Source organism: Cervus canadensis, chromosome 28, assembly GCF_019320065.1.
Source record: "Cervus canadensis isolate Bull #8, Minnesota chromosome 28, ASM1932006v1, whole genome shotgun sequence".
Lineage (NCBI taxonomy): Eukaryota > Metazoa > Chordata > Mammalia > Artiodactyla > Cervidae > Cervus > Cervus canadensis.
The window spans coordinates 50557244-50577729 of NC_057413.1; the positions used below are offsets into that span (position 1 = coordinate 50557244).

The window sequence follows — 20486 nt, forward strand, 5'->3', positions numbered from 1 at the left end:
AATTTAGCACATTGCCTTCCACTCAATGGACATGGGTTTGGGTAAACTCCAGCAGTTGGTGATGGACAGGGAGACCTGGTGTGCTGTGGTTCATGGGGTCACAAAGAGTCGGACACGACTGAGTGACTGAACTGAACTAACTGAACTTCCACATAGGAAGGCCTCAAAAGAATTTAAATTATTCCTTGCATAACTTTATTAAATACTTTAAAAAAATTCCTGAAGTATGAAGAATGCCTAATACTGAGTAGTTCATGATGGATAAGACAGAAGCACTTTTAACAGGAGCATTCAAAATAGTTTACAATCTTACTTGATTGAGATTATTCAAATGCAATCCTGCTGAAGATGGAGTGGGTGCAGAGTTTCTGTTAAACGAAATTTCAAAATTACTAAAGTACTATGATTCCTAAGGTCCTTTCCTCCCCATATTTAAGAGAAAACTGTATTATGCTTTCTTTACATTAACATCTAAAGTATATTAGAAAGTGAAACTTAAAATAGTGACTTCCTAGTGACTTGAAATTTGATTCATCAGTTTCAGCTTTGTCATTAAACCAGACCGAGCAGTGGACAGGAACTGTTTTTCTTGGGGGATGTTATGGTTTTTCTTCTGAAACTTTTTTCCCTGTAACTTCTGACCCCTTCCTGCCAGCAATGAGTGATGCATCATTATTAGGAACTTAAAAGAGAAATAACTGCATGAAGAGCTATGTCTTTGATTTTGAAAACAGGGTAAAATATTTTAAATATTTTGCGCTAATGAATAAAGGAAATCAACCCTGAACATTTATTGGAAGGAATGATGCTGAAGCTCCAGTACTTTGGCCACCTCTTGAGAATAGCCAACTCACTGGAAAAGACACTGATGCTGGGAAAGGTTGAAGGCAGGAGGAGAAGAGCGCAACAGAGGATAAGATGGCTGGATGGCATCTTGGACTCAACAGACATGAATTTGGGCAAGCTCTGGGAGATGGTGAAGGACAGAGAAGCCTGGCATGCTGCAGTCCAAGGGGTTAAAAAGAGTCGGATATAACTGAGAGAATGAACAGCAATGAATAAACAATAAATCTTGAGTCTAGTTAATGGGGGGGAGGGGGGAAGAGACACTGCCTCTAACAGGCTGCTTCCAAACCTGCCACTGGCCATGGAGGCAAAGACTCTAGTTGTAATTGTTCTGTGTATATTTGGCCAAGTCAGTTCTCTTTGGGGCACCACATTCATTTGCACATGATGGATTTAGACTGTAGCTCCTAGTTCATTTCAGTCTCCAACAGAAAAAGGGTCTAAACTGTATCCCTATTGCTAAGATTTATATAAAATTCTTTTTTCAAAAGGTGAGCTGAAAGAATATTATACATGTGTTTTCAGTTGCTTTAGTGGTGTCCAACTCTTTGCAACCCCACAGACTAGCCTGCCAGGCTCCTCTGTCCATGGAATTCTCTAGGCAAGAATACTGGAGGGGGTCCTTTGTGGATCTTCCAGGTCTAGAGATGGAACCCAAGCCTCCTGCATCTCCTGCATTGGCAGGTGGATTCTTCACCACTGAGCCACCTGGGAAGCCCGAAAGTATATTATAAATGAATGCTATTATTTTGCCTACCTAAATAAAGCAATATGTTAAAAAAAATCACATTGGAAATGGAAAATTTGTTGCTGTTGTGTTTTCTGTTATCATAAATGACCTTCAACTTTCCTACAGCTGACTCTTTTGGTGGCTTTTCCAACACCCACTCCACCTCACTCCTGTTGACAGAAGCGGTGCAGACTGGAAAAGAGAACTCAGCTCACAAGTGCAGACTGAATTGGTCTGCTGGGAATTTCATATTCCTTGCTGGCCTGGGTTTGGGCAAATAACACAATTCTAGTCAAAGTGATCGAAGGAGATGGTTGCCAGAGCCGAAAACAAAAACAAACAAACAGAAGTCACTAGAAGTCACTTCTATTGCTTGGCAGAAGTGAAAAATGAACCATATGATCCCTGCTGCCGCTGTTATCTTTACCACTAGAGGAACCAGAAGCCAAGTCTGTTAATAGCCACACGAGGAAGGAACTCAAGATATGGTGACTTGTTGAGCTGCTAATTCAACCGGTTCTGAAGCCTGTCCTACCTCTCAACTTCCTGTTTTGTGAGATCAGGAATATCCTTATTATTTAAGGCCAACTGAAATAGGCTTTCATTTGCGGTTGAAATAGTAAATATTTGTAGGATAACAGATGCTTGGTACCAAAACACTGTTATGAATCATTTTGTCCCTCTGTTCTTGACCACATTATGTTATAGGAGACCAGACTGCACAGGCCTCCGTGATCTGACCCAGTCACATGGCCGGGGTGCTGGTAGGGGCAGTGGATGAACGGAGTCCTTCTCTCCTGATGCTCTTCCAGCTGCTGTCCCCATAACCATCTGACCTTTAAGGCAGGCAGTTTGGTTTACTCCTTAAGCAGTCAAGTACCCAGTGAATGAACAAGCAGGACTTGCATAATTATACACCCTAAATGACAGAACACTGAATTCAGCTCAGTTGGGCATCGTGTATAATTTCCCCCAGAGCTCAGCCTTCCCCTGACCATTGTTCAAGTCGAGGAACATTGTTCTGGTCACAGCAATAACAATCACTGACACTATGTGTGTTAAGTACTTTACTTGCTTTATCTTATGGGGTTATGACAGTGACCCTGAGAAGCTGGCATTGTAAGACGGCCCATTTTGCAGATGAGGACATGGAAGATCAAACAGGTCGAGACACTGGCCCAAGATTGCTCAGCTACTGAGTAAGGATTCAAACTCTGGTCTGGCAGATTGTAGGGACTGGTCAACAAGGGCTCTGCAATTCCTTCCAGCTCTGACAGCCCAGGGATCTGAGATGCTTCCATTCAGAGGTGCACAGGCCAGCCTTGAGGTTTGAGACTGGAATTAACTTCTGAAAGTACAAACTAATAATCAACAGAATATATCTAACCCCAAACTGTCTCTGCAGCTGCTTCTGGACTCTTGGGTCTGGGTAACGGTTGTGCACTACAGCTCAGACCCACATGTATCTGTCAAAAAGAAATGCCCATTCCTCAGCTGGTAGCCATTCCTGGGTCCCTACTGCACGGACTGTCTTTCTGTGTTTCCTGCAACCTTACTCATAAACTGCCTAGTACTCAATTCACCTGTTAAGGTACTTACTTCTCCAGTAACACAGATTTACACTGTTTTGTATCACACTGTATTTATCCCAACTCACAGGAACTGGCTAAAGCTGCTCTAGACTTGTGCTGGGCCCTGAGGCCGCCAAAGTCATTTTTCCAGTAGTCACCTAAGCTTCCAGGAGCCTGTTAACTGGGAGGGAACTGCAAAGGCTGTAAGCCTGACACAGGCAACAGCCAGGGGCCCTTTCCGGGACTCGCTGCGTTTCAGGTCCCCTGAAGGGCACCCAGCCCTGGGACGCTTAGGGAAAGGGCTTGGCAGGAGAGAAGAACGAATCACTCCTTCTAGACCCAATTCAGCCCCACCGAAGCCTCTGTCCCCAGGTGGTACCTGAATCCAACCAATCGGAAAGGGAGTTACATCGACCGCGGCTGCGGCATCCAATCCGAGGGCCCGTCTCACGCTCCGTCGCCCGCTGGGTTCCCGCAGGCTGGAAACCTGTTCCGCAGTAGCGCGTCGGACGCCCGAGATCCCCAGGAGCGCCCCTGGCAGCGCGGGTGCTGGGGAGAAAGGGGCTGTTAATTGTGGTGGGGGGAGGGAGCCCCTCTATTGCGCAGGCGCTTCAGGAAGAACTCGGTCGGGCTCCTGCGCCTTCAGGTCTCCGTCGCTCCCCAGACCCACGAGCGTCGGGTTCCGCGCGCGCCCGGTTCCGCGCGCTGCAGAGAAGCGGCGGCAGCGGGTGAGTGTGAGCCTCGCGCACCCGGCGTTCCGGACGGAAATGCCGCACCCTCCCCCGCCCGCCGGGGGCTTTGAAAATAGTGGTCGTGAGATCCCCTATCCCTGATAGCCACACACCTGCCCCGAGGGGACAGTCTCGAGGGACCCCGGAGCGGCCGGGAGGTACCTGGCTGGCTGGGGGCGGCGGAGGGCGGGGTGGAAAGCGGAAAGGAAATTGAGCGAGTGGGCGCGGCCTGGGCGGGCGGCGGGGAGAGGGGTGAAGCAGGGTCCGTGGGGAGAGAGGCAAAGGGGGTTGGCCTGACTACCGTGGAGGCCGAGGGGGCGGGCGGGCGGGCGTTTCACTGAATCCGAACGCGGTCCAAGGCACAGATCAGCCTGCACTGGCCTGAGTATTCGTTGAGGGTCGATGGTCGTGACACAGCCAAATTGAAAAAAAAACGAATTTCCTAGAAAACCTAACAAGAAAGATCATATCGAAGTGCTTTTTCTCAGCCGGGCACCGTGTTAAGCATTTTACAGTTAAGCTTCCTTTTCCGGGCACAGCATCCCAATGTATAACTGGAGACAGTCCAGCTTTGAGACTTGAAGCGCAGCTAGTGACCACGAGCAGATTCAGGTTTATACCAGCTCTGACCCCACTAGGGTTTTTTGTTTAACCACCCGACCCTCTGGTGGACCCAAGCCGGAAACCTTGCTAGTACTGTACTAAGTCAACTGCTCTTTTTAATATCCGGTTTTCTTTTCTTTCTTCCTTTCCCCCAGAGGTGGTTCTGAGCCCTTTTAAGGAAATTAAATGAATTTAAAAGCAGGGAGGAGATATTTTATAGCTAAAATATATAAAATATAAATGTTATGAGCCCCTCAGGGTCCACAAGGAGCTCATAACAATAAATATATCCTCCTCGCTTTTAAATTAGCTACAAAATACAATTTGAAAGAAATTTTGATGAATACATGGAGGGAGTTATTATGTAGAAAGTAAAATTAAGTGGAGCTGTTTTGAAGATGCCAGAAAAGTGTGTGTGTGTGTGTGTGCTGGAAAATTGAAGAATTCTTTAGAATCCTAGCGTTTTTAAGAAAGTCTTTTAGTGAGCAGCTTTAGTTTTTATTTAGAATATCAAGAAAATAACTAATAATAGGGAAAACCACCTAAGTGATCTATGTGCATAGAGAGTATTTTCATTTTATTTTAAAACTGATTATAAATAGTATTTGTGAAGTGTTTAGAATAAGGCTTTTGTATTAGGGAGCAGATGGCAGGCTAACAGTGGCAAATAGCTTTCATCATATCCTTTAACTGTCACACTCCCCCAGTTTCAAGCAGCTAAGAAGGCCAGTGAGAATGGCCTGAGATGCGTTCCATCCAAGTAATAAGGTCATCCCAGATGAAGTAAATGTGGTTTGGCCCCAGAATTGAAGAAAACTACATACAACTTGCATTGCTATTGGAATATCTGGATGTAGTTCAATGATTCTGCTTTTTTTCCTTCCCTTTGGTATTTTTTTGCTTTGAAAAACCCAGACTTTATCCCAGTGCTTTAAAATATAGCAATTAGTGATTTTTTTTTTAATTCCTTGAAAATACTTGAGACGTCTCACTGGTGTTTTGTTTACAGTTTAACACCCCCATCCCCCTTCCCCGTTGTAATGAAACAGAATGCAATAGACATTAGTTTGGAGATTAATCCTAGACTTGTAAACTTGCTGTTACCAGACTTGTAAACTTGTTAAGAACCTGAAATTAGTAAGCGCACAGACAGTAAAGCTACTCATTGCTTCCTGAGTGTAGCCAGTTACAGAACGTCAGCTTCATCTTGTGTAAAAAGAAGTGGTTAGACTAAATTATTTCAAATTACTTTATAGTTTTACAATAATATTCTGCCTGTCACTGTCCAGACTTTTACCCTAACATGACAGCTTTGTAACTAGGATGGATAAAAAGAAACTAAATTTGAGGACGTATTGTTTAAAACTTTATGCATCCCCATTTTACAAACATGGAAAGTGAAGCTGGGAAGGGCTTCCCTGGCGGCTCAGACAGTAAAGAGTCTGCTTGCAATGCAGAAGACCTGGGTTCGATTCCTAGGTTGGAGAGATCCCCTGGAGGAGGGAAGCTGGGAGAAGTTAGATCTGCCCATAGTCGCCTGCCTGCTAAATTAGAGTTCAGGTTCCAAGATCCTTTTGATTTCAGAGCCTGCTTCTAAGTCTGGGACAGGGATCCAAGCAGACGGGGTTAATGAAACTCAGGATAAACAGCACATGTGCCTTTACCCGCTATTCACTCAAGATTTGGAGAAGAAAGCTTTTGATTTGTATGTGTTTTGTGAGAGAGGGGCAGACGCAGGGCGGCATAAATGCACCATACCTATAGCATTTACTCCTCCTTTCTCCTCAACCCCTTGCTCCAGGCAAATGTAATTTACTTTACATCTGTATAGATTTGCCTATCTAGGCTTTTCTTCTAAATTCAGTTCAGTTCAGTCGCTCAGTCCTGTCCGACTCTTTGCGACCCCATGAATCACAGCACGCCAGGCCTCCCTGTCCACCACCAACTCCCGGAGCTTACTCAAACTCATGTCCATCGAGTCAGTGATGCCATCCAGCCATCTCATCCTCTGTCGTCTCCTTCTCCTCCTGCCCCCAACCCCTCCCATCATCAGGGACTTTTCCAATGAGTCAGCTCTTCACATGAGGTGGCCAAAGTATTGGAGTTTCAGCTCCAGCATCAGTCCTTCCAATGAATACCCAGGACTGATCTCCTTTAGGAGGGACTGGTTGGATCTCCTTGCAGTCCAAGGGACTCTCAAGAGTCTTCTCCAACACCACAGTTCAAAAGCATCAATTTTTCAGCGCCCAGCTTTCTTCATAGTCCAACTGTCACATCCATACATGACCACTGGAAAAACCATAGCCTTGACCAGATGGACCTTTGTTGGCAATGTAATGTCTCTGCTTTTTAATATGCTATCTAGGTTGGTCATAACTTTCCTTCCAAGGAGTAAGCGTCTTTTAATTTTATGGCTGCAGTCACCATCTGCAGTGATTTTGGAGCTCCCAAAAATAAAGTCAGCCACTGTTTCCACTGTTTCCCCATCTATTTGCCACGAAGTGATGGGACCAGATGCCATGATCTTAGTTTTCTGACTGTTGAGCTTTAAGCCAACATTTTTACTCTCCTCTTTGACTTTCGTCAAGAAAGAAGCTTTTTAGTTCCTCTTCACTTTCTGCCATAAGGGTGGTGTCATCTGCACAGCTGAGGTTATTGATATTTCTCCCGGCAATCTTGATTTCAGCTTGTGCTTCTTCCAGCCCAGCGTTTCTCATGATGGACTCTGCGTGTAAGTTAAACAAGCAGGGTGACAATAGATAGCCTTGATGTACTCCTTTTCCTGTTTGGAACCAGTCTGTTGTTCCATGTCCAGTTCTAACTGTTGCTTCCTGACCTGTGTATAGATTTCTTCTAAATAGAATCATACAATAAGTGATCTTTTGTGACTGCCTTCTTTCACTTAGCACAGAGTTTCAAAGGTTTATCCAAGTTGTAGCGTGTATTATCACTCCATTCCTTTTTATTGCCAAATAGCATTCCATGTGGTGGATATACCACTTCTTAGCCATTTATCACTTATGGACACTTGAGATGTTTCCACTTTGTGGCTCTTACAAATAATGCTGCTGTGACTGTTTGTGTACAAGTTTTATGGTGGACATATATTTTCATTTCTCATAGGCAGATGCCTAGTAGTAGATTTTCCAGGTCACATGGTAACTGTTTAAGCTTTTGAGGAACGACCGGAATGTTTTGTAAGTGCCTGTACTGTTTCCATTCTCGTCAGCAGTGTATAAAATTCTAGTGTCTGTATTTCCTCACCATTACTTGTTGTTATCTGTCTGTCTGTTTCTTATATCCATCCTAGTGGGTATGAAGGGGTATCTCATGGTGTTTTGCTTTGTATTTCCCTGATTACTGTTGATGTTGAACATACTCATGTGCTTATTTGTCATTTCTATATCTTTGGGAAAAAGTCTTTTCAGCTTTTTTGCTCATTTTTAAAATTAGATTATTTAACTTTTATTGTTGAATTGTTATAGTTCTTTATATATTCTAGATAGAAATTCTTTATCAGACATATGGTTTGCAGATATTTTCTCTTATCCTTTAGGTTGTCATTTCTTCGTGGTATCCTTCCAGACGTAAAAGTTTTTAATTTTGGTGAAGTCCAATTTATTATTTTTTTTATTATCACTTGTGCTTTTGGTGCTGTATCTCAAACGGCTTTGCCTAACTCAAGGTCATGAAGATTTATCCCTGTATTTTCTTCTAAGAGTTTTATAGTTTTAGCTCTTGATTATGGTCTGTGATCCATGTTGAATCAATTTTTGTGCAGGGCGTGAGCTTAGGGATACAAAGTCATTCTTTTGCATGTAAATATCCAGTCGTCTCAGCACTATTTGTTGAATTGTCTCAGTATCCCTCTACTCTTAGAAGCAGCCCCACTGGAAGATAGACATCCTGTGATATTCCATTTGTAGTGATTCTTCAAAGGGCTTAGCTTTCAAAGCAATACTTGATGATGTATTGGTCTCAAGCACACCATTACAGGAAGCTGTGGTGTTGTAGAACAAAAGTCACTCAAGCTCCTCGTCAGTCTTCCAAGATGACAGCCGGGTTCGTTGTTTTGTTATTATATCCCTATTTTGAGTATTTTGTATTTGAAAAGTGTAAAGCTCTTGTGTTGTTGGTGTTTAGTTGCAAAGTCATATCCAACTCTTTTTGCAACCTGTGATCTGTAGCCCACCAGGCTCCTTCTGTCCATGGGGTTTCCCAGGCGAGAATACTGGAGTGGGTTGCCATTTCCTCCTCCAGTGGATCTTCCCCATCCAGGAATGGAACTCACATCTCCTACATTGACAGGCAGATTCTTTACCCTGAGCCACGTGGGGAAGCTCTTGTCCTCTGATATGTGGCACATCCATAAATTTTGGTGGTGTTGACTTTAGTTATATTAGATATTTATTGAATGTGTTTTTTTAATTACCTAAAAGAGCATTTGGGCAAAGACTTAATGTGTAGAAAGTAACTTTAAGAGATTTGGAAACACAAGTTATTACTGAAGAACTGTCATAAGTCACCTACCTAAATGATAATCGTCTCTATATTACATCTCAGACAGATTGTGATAGCATCATGCAGTAAAAGGGAATTAAGGTTGGCAACCCACTCCAGTATTGTTGCCTGGGAAATTCCACGGACAGAGGAGCCTGGCAGGCCACAGTTCATGGGGTCACAGAAGAGTCAAACACGACTTAATGACTAACCAACAAGCGCAATGATTTCTGTAACTCTTTCATAGTAATTTGCATGTGGGTTGGGCCTGGATAATAGAAGGACCAGAATGCCAGGCAGAAGTGAGTATTGGGACATTCTGTTTAGGCAGGGGGACTTTGAATACTGATTTTATTAGGGAAATGTCACAAACAGAGCTACAGGAAAGATTAAGTTGGGAGCAGATATTGGGTGAGTAAGAGGAAGATGATTGAGGTAGGAAGATCGGTTAAGAGGCAGAAGGCCTCCAGACAAGAGATGTTGAGGACTTGAAGAAGTATAGCAGCAGTGGAGAGTCACTCTTAAGTCACATATCCTGTTTTCTTAGGACAAAAGAAGATAGAGACTTCTTCTTCTCTAGACAGGGAGATTTGTTTGGGGAGAGCTGTTTTTGTAATCAGTAGATTATTAAAAAAAAAAACAAAAGTCAGGAAGTTCTCTGAGCCTGGGAACGAGGTAGGGCAGTTATGTGGCCTCTTGGTGTCTGCAGGGGATTGGTTCCAGGAGCCCCAGTGGATACCAAAATCCACAGATGCTCAAGTCTCTTATATAAAAGGGCTTGGTGCAGTGAATACAGTTGGCCCTCTGGGTTTTCCATCCACAACTGGTTGGATCCATGGATGTAAAAACCTGTGAATACGGAGGGCCAGCTGTTAAGTCTTTGACAGTAGAAAGGAAGTCTGAAAGGGATGTGGTGATGAAATGCATTTCAACAGCTGTTGCTTTTCTTCCGAAGTTACTGTGGCATCCAAGGGCTTGTGGACTTTGTCTCTTAGACTCCTGTGAATACTGAGCAGGTTCAGAGTGAGGTGGGGCCTTTTTTCTCAAATGATATTTATTTCTTACTCCCCTTTGGAAAGTGTTAGTTGCTCAGTTGTGTCCAACTCTTTGTGACCTCACGGACTATAGCCCGCCAGGCTCTTCTGTCTGTCAAATTCTCCAGGCAAGAATACTGGAGTGGGTTTCCATTTCCTGCTCCAGGGGATCTTCCCAACCCAGGGGTCAAACCCGGGTCTCCTGCCTTGCAGGCAGATTCTTTACCATCTGAGCTCCCACGGAAACCCCCTACTCCCCTTTTGCATGCCAGTATTTTTCAGTAGGAACTGATGTTGAGCCAGTATGGTAGAATTTCCACACCCTAATTTCTGAGGATTAAAAGGAACAATAGGGGACCAGCCATTAAACTAGAAAAATAATCTCCCTCTCTGGAGCTTCTGAACGCTTGGCGTTATTTCTGTTTTGTGTAAAAAGATTGTTTTTATTTCTTCATTTGTTCTTATTAAATAGCCTTTAGAATAACTTCTGCTGTTGCAGACAAGCAAGGCAGTCAAATTTGTGTGGAGTATAAGAATGGCCCATACCCCTTTGAGAGCATGAAAAATGAGGCAGGACATGTCATTCAACAGGTAAAGGCAATTTTGTTTCTCCCACTTTAGCTTTATTCAGTTACCTTTCAGTAAGTGACAGCATTTGATTTTTTAAGTTGATGTAGGTAAACCTTGTATATGAACAGTGTCTAAGTGTTGTTTTTCGTCTCCTGATGGCTCAGCTTTGGAAATCTAATCCAAATCAAGCAGCATGACTACTTAGGAATTGTTTGTTTTATATCTTAGGAACCCCGACTGCCCCCTTCAGCACGTTCACTATGAAGTTACTGCTGATGCTTTTGTTTTTGGGACTTATGACTGGTTGTAGAGGGAACTCTTCCTCTGCTTCACCACCTAAGTTACTGCTGGTGTCCTTTGATGGCTTCAGAGCTGACTATCTGCAAAACTATGAATTTCCTCACCTCCAGAATTTTATCAAAGAAGGTGTCTTGGTAGAGCAGGTTAAAAATGTCTTTATCACGAAAACGTTTCCAAACCACTACAGCATCGTGACGGGCCTGTATGAAGAAAGCCATGGCATCGTGGCTAATTCCATGTATGACGTAAACACAAAGAAGCATTTTTCTGACCACAATGACAAGGACCCGTTTTGGTGGAATGAGGCAGTCCCCATCTGGGTGACCAATCAGCTTCAGGACAACAGATCGAGTGCTGCTGCTATGTGGCCCGGTACCGACGTGCCCATTCACAATACCACACCTTCCTATTTCATGAGCTACAGCCCCTCGGTGTCCTTTAGGGAAAGGCTCAATAATGTCACCACATGGCTGAGCAGTTCGAACCCACCGGTGACCTTTGCAACACTCTACTGGGAGGAACCAGACGCTAGTGGCCACAAATACGGCCCTGAAGATAAAGAAAACATGCGCCGAGTGTTGGAAGAAATAGATGAACACATTGGTGAGCTAGTTCACAGACTTAAGGTGTTAGGACTGTGGGAAAGTCTTAATGTGATCATTACAAGTGATCATGGGATGACCCAGTGTTCCAAGGACAGGGTGATAAACTTGGATGGCTGCCTCGACCCCTCGTACTACACTCTTATAGACTTGACCCCAGTTGCTGCAATACTTCCCAAAATAAGTAAGTAAACTTTTAACCAAGGAATATTTCAATGGGTCAGTTGATTGAGGAGGAAGGGTTTTGTAAAAAGAATGAAGCTTGGACTTTATGTGGTTCACCACCATATACTCTTATACTCACTCAGAGTTAGGACTATGTTTTTCCTGTGATGTTTTTCTTAGGCCATTTAGGTTTAGGTTTAAAAGGATAATTTATTTGCTTTTTGATATATTTCTTTTATGTTTTATCTTTTTATTGAAGTGTAAGTGTATATCAAAGTGACTCATATATATACTTTTGTGTGAGATATACCTATCTACTGATCTCAGAATTAATAATTAGCAGTAATATATTATTAGTGTATATTTAGTTAGGAACCTAGATGTGAAATTTTCCCCTATTGTATAAAAGTCCACCAGGGATAATCACAAAATGAAAAGAGAGATATGTGAGTGCTTGAAAGGGATGTGTGTGTGTGTGCGTGCACTTGTGTGCATTCAACACTATTACATTAGTATTATTGCCCTGTTTTTTTTAATGATTAATAGGATTTAATAGATAACGTTGTTCAGGGCTTATTTCCAGTTATTCTAGTTAGAAATATTTTTTCCCTATCAGTCAACATGACCTTTTTCCTTTGCTGTTTCCTTCTCTTCCAGATAAAACAAAGGTTTATAGCAAACTGAAAATCTGTAACCCTCACATGAATGTTTATCTCAAAGAAGACATTCCTGCCAGGTTTCACTATCAACATAGCGATCGAATTCAGCCTATTATTTTGGTTGCTGATGAAGGCTGGACAATTGTGCTAAATAAATCATCACTAAAATGTAAGTATTTATTTAGGATTTTTCTTCTCTGTCCCTGGGATAAATCACATGTTGTGACATCATTCCATTAACAAGGTACTTTGATTTAGAGATGTTGACACAATATAATTTGTTTGATTTTCAACTAGATGATTCTCAGGTTTCCATTTGAGAGCAATTTTTAGAAACCACTGTTTGATCCTTATATTAGAAGGCTGAGTGATCTTAAGGGTGAAGGAGTAGTTTTACTTTTTTGTTACCAAAATTGCAGTGACTGTCAGTAACTTTTAGGACTTGTTCTCTTGATTTGTAAAAATAAGAGAGTAGGGAGAAGCAAAGAAAATAAAAGAGAAGTCAAGAAACAAGATAAAGGGGGAGAGATTAGCTAGTTCAAATTCCTTTTCCTTTTTTAGTGTTAAAAGAAATGTGTCCAAGTATTCCCCCATGATGAAGTAATATACCTGAGTGCTACTGCTATTTAGAACACTGGGCAAGAACCAGAAAGTATGCAAACAAAAATCTACCAAGTAAACAAAGCAGAGTCTTGCCTCAAACTGAGGAAGTGTGTAAGGGAGAATTAAGAGGTCTCCCCTGAACTGAAGCTTATTTACCTGTTGGTTAAATTCAATTTGAATGCATTTTTTAAAAAATCTGACTTTATAGACCATAGCAGGGGTCAGAAAATTCTTCTGTAAAGGGCCAGACAGTAAGTATTTCAGTCTTTGTGGGCCAGCTGGTCTCTGCCTCAGCCACTCAGCCCAGTGGGAAAGCAGCCAGAGACAGCACCTAAACAGACTGCCGCGAGGTGTTCCAGTGAGGCTCCCGTTACAGAAGCAGGCACAGGGCTGCATTTGACCAGCCTCTGGCACCTGCCAATCCCTGATCTGTAGCAGTTCAGGTGTGTCAGGCAAGGATAAAACTGAAGGCCGTTAGAATTTATATATTATTAATGCTTACCTTGAAGTTGAAAGTCACACAGTCATGTCTGACTCTTTGTGACCCCATGGACTGTAGCACACCAGGTTTCTCTGTCCATGGAATTCTCCAGGCAGGAAGACTGGAGTGGGTAGTCATTGCCTTCTCCAGGGGGTCTTCCCGACCCCGGGGATGGAACCCAGGTCTGCCACATTGGAGGCAGATTCTTTACCAGCTGAGCCACCAGGGAACCCCACAAATACTGGAGTGGGTAGCCCATCCCTTCTCCAGGGGATCTTCCCGACCTGGGAATCGAACCCAGGTCTCCTGCATTGCAGGCAGATTCTTTACCAGCTGAGCTACCAGGGAAGCCCATAATATTTACCTTATATACTCATTATTGAAAATTTGTAAAATACAGAAAAGTTCAGAAAAAACAACAAAAACTAGTCATAATCCTTCAATACAGAAGCACAGACAGATATTAATTTTGGGAGTATCCCCCCCAATCTTTTTCTGTTACATACACACACATATTTTTATTATTAAATCATATGGTTTATGGTATTCATTTACAATCATACTCATTTACATTATTGAAATCATAATGCCTATATATATCATTATATTCTGCTATTTATTGTACTGGCCACAGCATTATTTTTATCAAGAAATATTTCAAACATAGAATTAAAGAATGATATATTAGATAAAGAAGTAAAGAATGATACGGCAAACACTGATAGGCTCATCCTCCAGTCACCTGCTCTTCACCTGGAAGTGGGAGCTTGTTAAACGTGTGCCTTGCTGTTCAGTCGTGTCCAACTCTCTGTGACCCCATGGAATGTAGCCCACCCGGTACCACTGTCCATGGGGATTCTCCAGGCAAGAGTACTGGAGTGGGCTGCCATGCACTCCTCCAGGGAATTCCATGGAATCTTCCCAACCCACCGATCAAATCCAGGTCTCCCGCATTGTGGGCGGATTCCTCACCATTGCTAAGTCATGTCCCACTCTTGTGACCCCATGGACTATGCCTGCCACGCTCCTCTGTCTGTGGGATTCTCCAGGCAAGAATACTGGAGTGCGTTGTCATTCCCTTCTCCTTGTTAAATATAACTGATGCATGTTAAAAGGTAGTAGTTTTAAAAATAAAGCTGATAGTTGAGAGTCTTATTTTGGAGTGATACCCAGGACCATCAGGTTTTTCTTTGACTTTTACTGGAATTACGTATTGGAGTCATCTGGTTAGATGTCACATTCAAGGCAAGAATCCCTCCTGTAATGTTCTCGGTCCCCTGACCCTCTGGCCATTGAGGTGTCCTTTAGCTGTTGGTAAATCAATGGTGTAGGCTTTCCAGGTGGCACTAGTGGTGAAGAACCCACCTGCCGATGCAGGAGACATAAGAGACACAGGTTCAATCCCTGGATGGGGAAGATCCCCTGGAGGAGGGCATGGCAACCCACTCCAGTATTCTTGCCTGAAGAATCCCATGGGCAGAGGAGCCTGGTGGGCAGCATTCCATAGGGTTGCAGAGAGTCGGAATCAGCTGAAGTGACTCAGCACACATGCACCCGTGGTGTATTCTGCATCTTGCGCCTTGTCCAGGAGCAGCTGACAGATGTCAGGCCACTGGCTCACTTCCTCCCCACTCACTGGTTTACTCACTTCTGCTCACCCCAGTTACTCAGAACCTTCAACCCAACCACTCTGTCAATCACTGGTGCTCTTTGCAGGGCCTTTTTGCAAACAGTGTTGGACACTGACAGGTGAAATGCTTGGGGCTAGGACTGAGAAACACATCGGTCTGAGAGAAGGTTTTAAAACATGAGATTATGACCAATTGGGGAAAAGGAGGGGTGTATGTGCAAAATACAGGAGGTGGCTGAATTGAACAAAATAGAAATTTTTATTTCTAGCCCCTGTTTGGCCCAGCTGATCAGAATTTCAATGGATGGGAATTAAACTGGCAAGAATCCAGTGTATTTGCACTAGAAACAGGTTATTTCGTAATAGCAAGGCTGGTCTTGTTTACTAACATCATCTTATTCTTTTCCAGTAGGTGACCATGGTTACGATAATTCTCTGCCTAGTATGAATCCGTTTCTAGCTGCCCACGGCCCTGCATTTCACAAAGGCTACAAACACAGCACCATTAATACGGTGGATATTTATCCAATGATGTGCCACATCCTGGGATTGAAGCCACATCCCAACAATGGAACCTTTGGTCACACCAAGTGTCTGTTAGTGGACCAGTGGTGCATTAACCTCCCAGAGGCCATTGGAATTGTTATCGGGGCACTCCTCGTCTTGACCACACTGACCTGCCTCATCATCATCATGCAGAACAGAGTCTCCGGCCCCCGGCCATTTTCCCGACTGCAGCTCCAAGAAGATGATGATGATCCGTTAATTGGGTAACATGGCCGGGGTTTATACAAGGTGGCTTTAAGTGGGGCACACCCCAGGAATGGTGTTACAACTATGAAAACATATACTTCGGAAGAACTTGGACCAGGCATGCTGCAGTTATTTTGTCTTTCCTTGTGTTTTGCTACATTAGCTAATACAAAAAAATTCTGACCATAGGGAAAATTGCTAGTAAATCATTAGTTAGCACCAACTGTTTCTCTGACTAGGAACTTTTTTTGAGAATAATACTGCCATTGCTCCCCCCTCCCCCGCCTTTTTTTTTGGCAATGAAGATTGGACACATCTTAAGATGAAAATATATTACAATTTAGTGGGTGTGCATTTCAAATAAATTTTTATATTTGTAAATTATACAACAGAAATCTTTGTAAAGTGTGTGGATTTTGTGTATAAGGGAGGAAAAGTTTCCTATATTTTTATATGTACCTTTAATAGAGTTTGTATCCCAAGTAAACCCTTGAGGTAGGAAAATTCTCTGTGATGGTTAATAAAATGGATTACGAGGCAGAAAAGATCTAGCATATGAAGAAACTATTTCAAGAAAAGCTAGTGTAAAAAACAAGCAAAAGCCCCATGATAACAAGATTGAGTCTTTGTGTGTGTCTCTGTTAAGACCCTTAAGCTATTAAAACCTCAAAAGGTTTATCTTTTGAAGAGTATTACTAAGAGGAAATTAAGAAAATAGAGGAAAGTGCTTTTCTCACTTTATGCTTAATGCCTTTGTATAAGTTATTTACTTGTGTGTGTGTGTGTATGTGTGCGCACGCGTGCGCGCACACGCACCAGGGTGTTGCATGCTTGGGTGTACAGACTTCATGTAACTTAATAGGAGGTGGTGAGATGTGAGTGACCTGGAGGCAGACCCTCACAAACCCATAAAACACAGCTCTCAGGAAATGTTATAATTGCACTTCACATTCATGTACTTCCTTCTAACTCACAAGTTAAATTCATAATTTTTAAAACCCTGTGAATTTTTGTTAACCATGTTTAACATTCTTCTGCTGTTTTTTGCAACCAGAGGTCTCCAAGTACTGCAGAGAAATTTATGACCTGACTACAAATCTGGTTCTGATTGGGTCAGAATGAGAGATTTTTCTATTTGCCGTTGGGAATTTTATGCCTTACTTTTTAGGCGAATAGCTAAATTTAAAATGGAATTTAATATCTTTTGGTCTTCTACATTAATCATATGTTAAGTAACTGAATAAACTCTCAGAACTTTGTTAACCTTTAGCAGCCTGAATGCTGCCTTTGCTTTTTTCTCCCATATCTGGTTCATAAAAGTAACCACTCTGCTCATAATTTTTTTTAGCCTACTTGTTCAGAGCCAATGACATATTGTTATAACTGTCATCCTAGCTTTGCAAAGTGTACCTTCTAAGAATCAAAATCAATAGGAAGAAACTGAATTGTAGCAGATGAGATTCTATACATTAGAGGAAAAATTGGGTTCAAGAACCATTCATCAGGAGCTGAGGCAAGCAATTAATATTGCTAGTGTGATCTTTAAAGTTTTGACGACATAAAATAAGCTGGATACCTGTTTTACAGGTACAAAAATAATGGAGAGTAAATATGCAGCCCAGTGAAATGTTGGTTATCTGCAGTGGTCAGGAACTATGGTGCCAGTCGTCACACCCAGAATTCATCCTTTGGTCACTGCTTGCTAACCTCCTGATCCTGGTAGTTGGTGCCCATTGTTCTCAGGGGTCTTGAGAGTCACTTCCACACCGTGCATAAATAGTCCGGGCATGCCGTCATAAAGTGACTGTGTTACAGACAGCATAGTAAATAAACCAAACCACCAGGACTCATTTTGCTTTTTGACAGATTTTTGTTTCTGATGTTTTTTCCTCACATAAAAGTTATCCTAAAGGTTAATAGTTGATCTGGACAAATAATAGAAAAATTTCTTTCTACTTCAATTCCCATTAAAAAAAAAAAAAAGCACAGAAGATCTGTCACATTTAAAGCAGTGAGGATTTTTTGAAATGTCTCAAATGCTAAGTGAGTTGAGCTTGGTCCTTGCAGTGGTGTGAGCTTTAGTGGCTGTATTGGTGTGATTGGTGGAAATCGATCGATCACAGTCCACATGTGAGGTGACTTTACAGAGGATGGAATAGGAAGGGGTGCCCCATCAGGATCTCAACCCTTTGAACAAAAGACCTATTTGTCTTGTTCTTCATTCCATTCTGAAGATAAGAACTAGAATTAAAATTGTAGATGTTTTATGTATATGTTGATGATGGGACAAAAAGTATTTATTTAATAATCAAAGAGATGTTTATATATTATTGTATTGAACTTTATATTAATTCATTTGTATCTTTAAAAAATGATCACTTAAAAAGCCAGTGACTCCAAAGGTAATAGGAAGACTTTTTAATAAAAGTTTTTCAGTGAGTGAATTCAGAATAAGTACATCTACTTATAATGTAGGGACATTCTGCTGCTCTTATTAATGTGTAAGTACTTCTGGTATACAGCAATAGCATAAAAATGATCTCAGTGCTCTGTACCACTGGTTTTGTGTCACTGTTCCATTGAGCTTGGTGTAAGGATTTAAAGATAAATCCCTGGAACATTAAATGATTAAAATGGTCTTTGCCTTGCTCTTGGGTGTTTTTTCTTCTCTTGCCCATGTCTGGTAAACTTTAAAGTTGGTTGTATTTAATTTCTTTTATTTGAAGGATTTTACTTCATTGTGAATATATAAAGCTACAAATGAAGGATAAAGATGACATGAGAAGTCTGTATTTATTGTAAATTCTTAAAATACTGTGTAAATAAAATGACATGACTGCGTTTTAAAGAACACTACACTGTGTTTTATGTGTAGTGCCTTAAGTTAAAATATATTTTGACTATATTATTTGAATTCAAAGCTATGACTTTGCTTATGATTTTAAAATTTTTTTGTGAATAAAATGTTGCCAAAACACTTTAATTGTAATTATTAAATATGTGATGTCCTTGATGATTTTTTAATTTGTCACCTTCTTTGAAAATATGCATACTATGATAGATGTTAACATGACTTAGTGATACTGCAAAATCCACCTAGGCATTCATTACAATCTTTTTAAAACCAGGATTAAGTGTGTAACATTTAACCATATTTTTAAAGCAGCATATAAATATACACTGTATAAATATAGTATAAATATGCAATCCAACATAAGGACATCATTGGAAAGATAGCCAAGATAAATTTTGCAGTTTCTAGAACTATAATTCACTGACTTACAGTAGAAAGGAAGAAGTTTCAAAAGCTGGTTACAAAACCCTAGGGGTGAGGGTGATTGCAGTGTTTAAACTTTGTTTTGTACCTAGCTATGGGCTTCCCTCATAGCTCAGTCAGTAAAGAATCTGCCTGCAATGCAGGAGACCTGGGTTCGGTGCCTGGGTTGGGAAGATCCCCTGGAGAAGGAAACGGCAGCCCACTCCAGTATTTTTGCCTGGAGAAGCCCATGGACAGAGGAGCCTGGCAGGCTACAGTCCACGGGGTCACCAAGAGTCAGACATGACTTAGCGACTAAACTACTAGAGTATTTAAGGGCTTCCCAGGTGGCTCAGTGGTAAAGAAGCTGCCTGCCAATGCAGGAGACCGGGATTTGATCCCTGGGTCGGAAAGATCCCTGGAGAAGGAAATGGCAACCCACTCCAGTATTTCTTGCCTGGAGAAGCCCACAGGCAGAGCAGCCTGGTGGGCTCAAGTCCATGAGATCACAAAAGTCAGACACGCCTTAATGACTAAATGACTAACAGTATTTAATGTCTTTTCTAATATATATTCAACAAAGCTTCCTCTAATAGAGCAGTGGTTTTTTTGACAAAGTACTTTCATTACTTTGAAGAGTTCTGTGGCATTTCAAAAGTGGTAACACTATACCAACAAAATGCTTTTGTCTACTCAGGTTTACCTCGGGCTGAGATCCTTGAATCTAGAACCAGTTCCCAGGCTCTGTGCTTCCTCAAGTTTGAATTCCAGATTTATTGAATAAAATTGATTCCAATAGAGAATGAAAACTAAGACCAATTTCTTTATTAAAGATTGGGGAAGTTATGAACTATTCTACAAAAAAGTTTCAGGCCCCAAATCCAGTAATCTTTCTTAGTGCCTCTTGTTGGGTTTGATTATCAATGTTATATTAGCTTTATAAAACTAGTGTTTTAGGAAAAAAACTGCATGAGTTTTTGAGGTGACTATAACATTGATAGCAAACATGATAGCATCAAAAAAAGAAAACTACAGATTTTCAAAGCTATGTTTTTTCCAGTAGTCATGTATGGATGTGAGAGTTGGACCATAAAGAAGGATGAGTGCCAGAGAATTTATGTTTTCAAATCGTGGTGCTGGAGAAGATTCAGAGTCCCTCGGACAGCACAGATATCAAACTAGTCCATCCCAAAGGAAATCAACCATGAATATTCATTGGAAGGACTGATGCTGAAACTGAAGCTCCAATACTTCTGGTCACCTAATGCAAAGAGCCAACTCGCTGGAAAAGACCCTGATGCTGGGAAAGAATGAGGGCAGGAGGAGAGGGGGAATGAGAAGGCTGGATGGTATCACTGACTCAATGGACATAAGTTTGAGCAAACTCCAGGAGATAGTGAAGGACACAGGACAGGTGTGCTGCAGTCTATGGGGTCACAGAGTCAGTTGGGA

At 41.8% G+C, this 20486-nt stretch overlaps 1 protein-coding gene and 1 long non-coding RNA gene across 3 annotated transcripts in view; one reads left to right on the forward strand and one right to left on the reverse strand.

Moving 5' to 3' along the window:
* Positions 1–4107, reverse strand: part of LOC122429214 — a 16777-nt gene extending 12670 nt beyond the window's left edge. Inside the window, exons 1-2 of the long non-coding RNA XR_006265949.1 lie at positions 3992–4107; positions 3527–3696 (exon numbers count right to left, since the gene is read on the reverse strand). This is a non-coding gene — a long non-coding RNA (uncharacterized LOC122429214). The remainder of the gene's footprint in view (positions 1–3526; positions 3697–3991) is intronic.
* On the forward strand, positions 3694–18755 carry ENPP4 (ectonucleotide pyrophosphatase/phosphodiesterase 4). Of its 2 annotated transcripts, none has more exons than XM_043449462.1 (4): positions 3694–3875; positions 10814–11671; positions 12310–12480; positions 15435–18755. In XM_043449462.1, exons 2-4 carry the CDS (start codon positions 10846–10848, stop codon positions 15797–15799), a joined length of 1362 nt encoding a protein of 453 aa, XP_043305397.1. In that variant the 5' UTR covers positions 3694–3875; positions 10814–10845; the 3' UTR covers positions 15800–18755. The 2 variants fall into 2 exon arrangements, with proteins under 2 accessions (XP_043305397.1, XP_043305398.1); XM_043449463.1 differs by lacking the exon at positions 3694–3875 and adding an exon at positions 3923–4036.
* Positions 18756–20486: the final 1731 nt, after the last annotated feature.

What these genes read in the sequence shown, in the direction of transcription:
- ENPP4 (XM_043449462.1), top strand. Translation starts at nt 10,846, where the DNA reads ATGAAGTTACTGCTGATGCTTTTGTTTTTGGGACTTATGACTGGTTGT. An exon ending in TGCAATACTTCCCAAAATAA is followed by an intron (nt 11,672 to 12,309) that starts GTAAGTAAACTT and finishes CTTCTCTTCCAG; the next exon opens with ATAAAACAAAGGTTTATAGC. An exon ending in AAATAAATCATCACTAAAAT is followed by an intron (nt 12,481 to 15,434) that starts GTAAGTATTTAT and finishes ATTCTTTTCCAG; the next exon opens with TAGGTGACCATGGTTACGAT.